Genomic DNA, 6,119 nt, shown 5'->3' with positions numbered 1-6,119 from the left:
GCACCACTGAAAAATTTGGTCGCACTCTAGAGCCCTGGTCTAGAGGAGATAATAACAATTCTTTCATAGGATGGAAATCAGACATAAACACCATCATCTTTCAAAAAGACATCAAATACTTAAGGAGTGTAATGCTATGAGCTCAGTGCAGATATCAGTATGCTGATATGGTCACAATGACAATGTTTTAGATCATACATACAAGCAACACGAGGTAATATCTAATTGTTCCAGTGGATAAACCGCTCATTTACCCAGAGTTCTCTGCAGGTCTGAGACTGAAGTGCGGCTGGTTCTCAGAGGGATGACCTGCCAGGCTGTACTTCAGCGTCACACAGCCCTCTGCTGCCTCTGAGCTCTGACACAGAATTACAGTGTTAAACCAATTTCATCTCTTCAATGGAAAATAAATAATAAAACAAACATTACTGTAATTGTTATGAGTCATTGTCTTACTTTTGGTTCCTGTCAGTCCCTGTGATGAACTGAGCGTGACCTCCTCCTTCCTTGGCCATCCCATTGATGAGAGCAGAGCTGGCCCCTTCCCCAATCCCAAAAGAGAAACACCTGCAATACAACAGCTGTTTTTAAGACACACAGGTTTGGTACGCAGCACATGTCATCATCTTTTTCTTGTTTTTCATGTGAGAGATCTTCTTCACCAGATCGATCACTTCTTTGATGTTCCCCACCTCTTCATCAGTAAAGACAAACAGCCAGAGAGGAGAGTTTACACACATCTACACAAGCTGAAACACAACTCTCTGACAGGTATACAAGTATGCTGTCAGTAAACTGTTTTAGTAAAACAACATAAGAGAAGCAAGACTGAGAGGAACAGTAGGAGCCACTCAACAGATCAACTTGTATATAATTAACAGATTATATAAGATATGTTACAAGTGATACAGGGCTTGGTTCATAGTTAACTTACATGTTGGAATAATGAATGATTAAAAAGATATAATAAAGAATGGCATCATTAAAGTGTGTGTGTGTGTGTGTGTGTGTGTGTGTGTGTGTGTGTGTGTGTGTGTGTGTGTGTGTGTGTGTGTGTGTGTGTGTGTGTGTGTGAGTTACCTGTTTAGGCTGAGTGGGAATGCAGGGCTGACCGTAAGTATTTTTGAGGGGCTCCAGGATCTCTGTTCCTCCAAGATCAGCCTTCAGAGCCTCCATGGTCTTCTCACTATACTCTACACTCTTACTGCCATGACAAACACACAAGTGAGATCAAACATAACATGTTGTCTAACAGCAGGAAAGATATCTTATCACACATTTACAGAAAAAAGTGACAGAAAACTGATATCACGGAGATCATATGAATACAACTGACGGGAAGATGTGTTCATAACTAGACCCAAAACTAAATGTTGGAATAGCAGCCCATTGGTAAGCTCTTCAACAGGAGCAGAGGAGAGTCCTGAAGGGAAGAGAGAAAAGATGGTGAGGCCACTGTGTGAGAGCAACAATTTTACAAAAGATTTGAGGAAATATTTTGTAACTCTAACACCACTTTATGAATACCCTGGCACTGCTGATGTGAGTATTACTCATATTTTCAGATCGATTCACTAAGAACACTAACCCTCCACATGAAGCCATTTCATGTGTTTCAGAGAGCCTGAAACATTCTCTCCTGGAGCCACAGCTGGACTGGCCATCGGCTACTGATGGTGATTTTTCATTTGGGCAGATGCTTATATTATTATTATTATTATTATTGTAACCGTATAAACAATGAAAGGTGGTGGATTGGCCAATTGGTCATGATCGACTCTGTGCTGGCCAATTACAGCCGAGGAGGTCAAACTTTAAAGTTCCATATTGAAGTGAAAAGGAACGCGATTTGTCCCATACTTCAAGTTGAATGAAAATCGACACAAAGCTGGAGTTATGCTGTGTCTTTATGCTGCACAGCTGCCTCTTCTTCTATCATTCTCTCCCCATCTCTCTCCTGTTGCTACTTCAATCATGATCAGCCGATCGGCTTTTCTGTCGCAAGTCCGTCTCTGTTGTTTGTTCATTGCCCACTTTGCACCAGAAAGAGGAGACCAGTGGATAAACAACAGCAGCACATTTAAGCTTGATAAGCTGTTGTTAGAATAATTTAACATTACTTTCTAGTATCAGCTGACGTTTGCTGGAGCCACAGCCGTGCTGGTCATGATATTGGTTTGGATATGTGGTGAGAGGGAAACATGAAGATGTAAAGTGCCTGCTGCCCTGCCTCTTTTGATGCCATACTATTTGTTCAGCGTTCACAGCCCACACCGCCTGTGGCCTTTACATACATCAGTCGGGGCCCTGCAAAGTATGCAGTCGCTGTGAGATCACTCTGTGCGCTCTCAACAAGATATAAAGCACGCAGTTAGGGGTGGGTTTAAAAAAATCGATTCATCGATTAAAATAGATTCTAACTGGAATAAAACGATATCGATTCATTAAATCCTGAAATCAATTCTTTTATATACATATGTAGTTTGCCGCGTATGAAACTTGCAAGCGGTTAACATGAGGAAGTCACGCCAGAGTTAAGTGACCTGGACGCATGAACCATCATGGCTACTCCCGGGAATGTGCCACCAAGCCTAAAGGCAGATGTCTGGCAACACTTTGGATTTAAGAACTGTGAAGACAGTGAAGAGCCGGACAAAAGCAAAGCCGTATGTAAGATGTGCAAAATGGAGGTAAAGCACTGTGGAAATACCACAAATCTCAGAAATCATTTAACGAGGCATCATCCAGATATCCCGCTAGCAAAAACGGCCGACACCAAGCAACGCTCACTCGAAAAGGCATTTGCAGTGAAGTTGGCATCCACTTCTCCACGTGCCCAAAAAATAACCCAGTCTGTCGCAACTTTCATATGTAAAGATATACGTCCGTACAGCGTTGTTGAAAATGATGGCTTCCAAAACCTCATTAATACGCTAGAACCACGCTATGTTTTACCAACACGCAAACATTTGAGTGAAGTGGTAATCCCAAACATGTATGAAAAAGTGAAACACGATGTTACAGCCTCACTCAAGTCAGCAGAGAGAGTCACTATAACTTGTGACAGCTGGACATCCAGAGCAACAGATAACTACCTGACTATCACCTCACACCATATCGACCAGGAGTGGAGACTCGTGTCTCATGTCTTACAGACAAGAACCACTGAAGCAAGCCACACAGCAGTTAATTTATCTGAAATTATGTTCAAAGCAATCGAAGAATGGGAGCTTACAAACAAAAATCCAGTCATCGTAACTGACAATGCTGCAAATATGGTGCGAGCTGTGGAAATAACGGGCTGGTTGCACATTGGTTGTTTTGCCCACACACTCAATTTAGCTTCACAAGCAGGACTGAAAGTTCCAGCTGTTGCTCAGCTGCTTGGCTGAGTGAGACCCATAGCATCCTTTTTTCATCGCAGCACTGTTGCAAGTGGCAAGCTTAAAGAGAAGCAAAAGATACTGAATCTACCTGCCCATAAGCTGGTGACTGATGGGGTGACCAGATGGAACAGCACGTTGGACATGCTGGAACACTTCCTAGAGCAACAACCAGCAATCTCTGCAGCTCTACTCTCACCTGAAGTGAGGAGAAGTGACAGTAATCTCTGTAGTCTTACAGAGGCTGACATAACTGATGGAGAAGATATAGTGAAAGCTTTGAAGCCGCTGAAAGCAGCCACACTGGTTATGTCTGAAGAAAAGTCCCCGACCCTTTCCATCATTGCACCTCTGCATGCACAGCTGCTGGAGAAGATGATCAGTGTCTCTCACGACTCCTCACTGATTAAAGACCTCAAGACTGCTGTATACGACAACTTGAAGTCAAGGTATGTTTATGAATTGTGTGTATATGCCATGAATGAGTGTAACTGTATGGATGCATGTATTACATGAAAATTCTTACTATAGTGAAAAAATATATATATTATAAAAATGTTAGTTAAGCCCTCTCGTCTAGTAATAGGCCTTTTGATTTTATATCTATCTATCTATAGATGTTTATATATAAATTATGGAAACAAAGTCGTATATTAATGTTTCTGATCTTGCATGAGTGTATGTAACCATGCACATGTATATCTAACATAATAAACTGAGTTAAATGTGCAAAATCTCTTTTCAAGATATGTGGCCCTAAAGGACAAGCTGTACATTGCATCAGCATTAGATCCTCGCTTTAAGGCCCTGCCATTCTTGTCCAAAGAGACCTGTAACAACACATTCTCTCAGTTGGTGTCGGAAGCAGCAGGTTTGGAGAACGTGGACACAGCTATTGTGAGTTACAGAAACAAAAACAAAAAATTATTGTTTTTTTTGCACTACTCGAGTTAGAATATAAATAGTAATTTCTTTATTAATTAAGTTTTCATTTTTCTACAGCGACAGTCTGATGGTGACACATCTGAGGAAACTGTCCCTGACATCTCTCTTGGTGGTGTTGATGAAGTGGATTATGCCCCTCCAATTAAGAGGTCAAAGGACTCTGCATTAATTTTTCTCCTTGGGCCAGCCTACTCAACAAAAACATCAGCACCACAGAAAACACCAACTCAGAAGGCAAAGGAAGAAGTGAATCGATACAGGGACGTTGAGCCTGTTGCACTTTCTGAGGATCCTTTGATCTGGTGGAGGGACCGTGAAAGGGAGTATCCTCTTTTGGCTCTACAAGCAAAGCAGTATCTTTCCATACCTGGGACCAGTGTTCCTTCTGAACGAGTGTTTTCAACTGCTGGTGACACTGTTACCGCACAAAGGAGCTACCTGACTCCACAACATGTAGACCAGCTTCTCTTCTTGCAGAAAAACCTTACAGTCTCAAAGAAGTGAGAGGGTAGTTATAAATAAGGCTAAATTGCATGAGTTTCACAGAGGTTTTACAATACCGTTCAGTATGTTTTCATTTTTTGAAGTATTTTAAAAGGCAGTTTTTCATTTTCTGATCGGTTAGTTTCTGTCAGTTCACTTGTACACGCTGTGTTATCCTGCGTGTCTCCAAAACACAATAGTGGATTTCAGAAAAGCTGTGTGAGACACTAACAGCAAAACTATTTCTCTGAGGTTTTACTGATGTTTACAAAAGATATGTTCTATTTGCACTGGATCCCTGATCCACTTGAAATGTATGTATGAAAATAAATATATACTAATGTTAATTAAAAATTACATTATTGTAACTGCTTTAGTATCTGTTCTTAATTTTGAAATTTATATAATTCATTCACAAGGCTTAGAGGGTTCTTTTGACAGTACATATACAAGGTGAATTATCATAATTTTATATATATTATGGTTCATATAATAATATTTCGAAATGATTCAAAATTGAATCGAAACGAATCGAATCGTGGATCGAATCGATTCTAGAAATCAGTGACGATACCCAGCCCTACAGGCAGTACCACATATAAACAGAACCACAGCTATAGAGTGAGATTCTTGACAAAAACTAAATGTAGTATTTAGCTGCTTTTGAAACAGGAATAAAGTCTAATATAGTCTAATATAAATATTAATATTTCTTAAACCCCTTGCATTTAACAAAATAACAGAAAAAGAGATGCTTTAACAACTTAGTGTAAAATGCAGTTTTTGTATCACTACCCCACTCTTCCACAAGTGGGGTCAAAAATGACCCCAAGCAGTTCCTGTGGAATCTGCTATGAAACTTTCATTCTTAGTAACTCTGGCTGACCAACTTACACTTCTGATGGATCAAGAATTCATTTTTACACAGTAACATACACGATTTATTGTCAGGGCTACACATAAGTGGTCCGCAGGTGTGCATTCGCTGTCAAAATAAAAGTATTCCCGGAAATTCAGTGAATACACGCTTCTTTTGCGGTGGAGGAACACCTAAGTAATTGCTTACGGAGCTTGCTTATTCCACATATTTAAGAGTTCTGAACAAATGTCTGTCCTCCTCCAGAACATCAACAATGGATGCTTAGATGCTCTCGCTGAGCTCAAATACACATTAACACTTTGAACATTTCTAGGAAATAACAAAAATATATTTTAAATAGCAAATCTCAAAAGTATAAGTGAGGGATGCTTGTTAACTCAAGTTTTACTACCTGGATCCTGGGTTGGCCGCTAACAGTTTCGGGTGAG

The 6,119-nt window shown here is 40.3% G+C and overlaps 2 protein-coding genes and 1 long non-coding RNA gene across 3 annotated transcripts in view; 2 read left to right on the top strand and 1 right to left on the bottom strand.

Moving 5' to 3' along the window:
- LOC146374154 (uncharacterized) overlaps nt 1–6,119 on the top strand; it is a 198,969-nt gene that overhangs the window by 114,011 nt on the left and 78,839 nt on the right. The gene's annotated exons all lie outside the window — the stretch shown is intronic.
- On the bottom strand, nt 53–2,470 carry LOC146374159 (uncharacterized). Its single transcript, XR_014802202.1, has 3 exons — nt 1,081–2,470; nt 457–567; nt 53–358 (listed from the first exon to the last, which is right to left on the bottom strand). It is a non-coding gene; the product is annotated as an uncharacterized LOC146374159 (long non-coding RNA).
- Nucleotides 3,460–5,307, top strand: LOC146374158 (E3 SUMO-protein ligase ZBED1-like). The gene is made up of 3 exons (XM_084950709.1): nt 3,460–3,832; nt 4,130–4,280; nt 4,386–5,307. The coding sequence occupies exons 1-3, from the start codon at nt 3,528–3,530 to the stop codon at nt 4,830–4,832; spliced, it is 903 nt and encodes a 300-aa protein (XP_084806835.1). The 5' UTR covers nt 3,460–3,527; the 3' UTR covers nt 4,833–5,307.

This window comes from Perissodus microlepis, chromosome 14 (assembly GCF_051167445.1).
Source record: "Perissodus microlepis isolate ML-2025 ecotype Zambia chromosome 14, ASM5116744v1, whole genome shotgun sequence".
NCBI classification, from domain to species: Eukaryota; Metazoa; Chordata; class Actinopteri; order Cichliformes; family Cichlidae; genus Perissodus; species Perissodus microlepis.
This window is presented reverse-complemented; position numbering and strand designations above follow the sequence as displayed.

What these genes read in the sequence shown, in the direction of transcription:
- LOC146374158 (XM_084950709.1), top strand. Translation starts at nt 3,528, where the DNA reads ATGCTGGAACACTTCCTAGAGCAACAACCAGCAATCTCTGCAGCTCTA. An exon ending in TACGACAACTTGAAGTCAAG is followed by an intron (nt 3,833 to 4,129) that starts GTATGTTTATGA and finishes TCTCTTTTCAAG; the next exon opens with ATATGTGGCCCTAAAGGACA. An exon ending in AGAACGTGGACACAGCTATT is followed by an intron (nt 4,281 to 4,385) that starts GTGAGTTACAGA and finishes ATTTTTCTACAG; the next exon opens with CGACAGTCTGATGGTGACAC.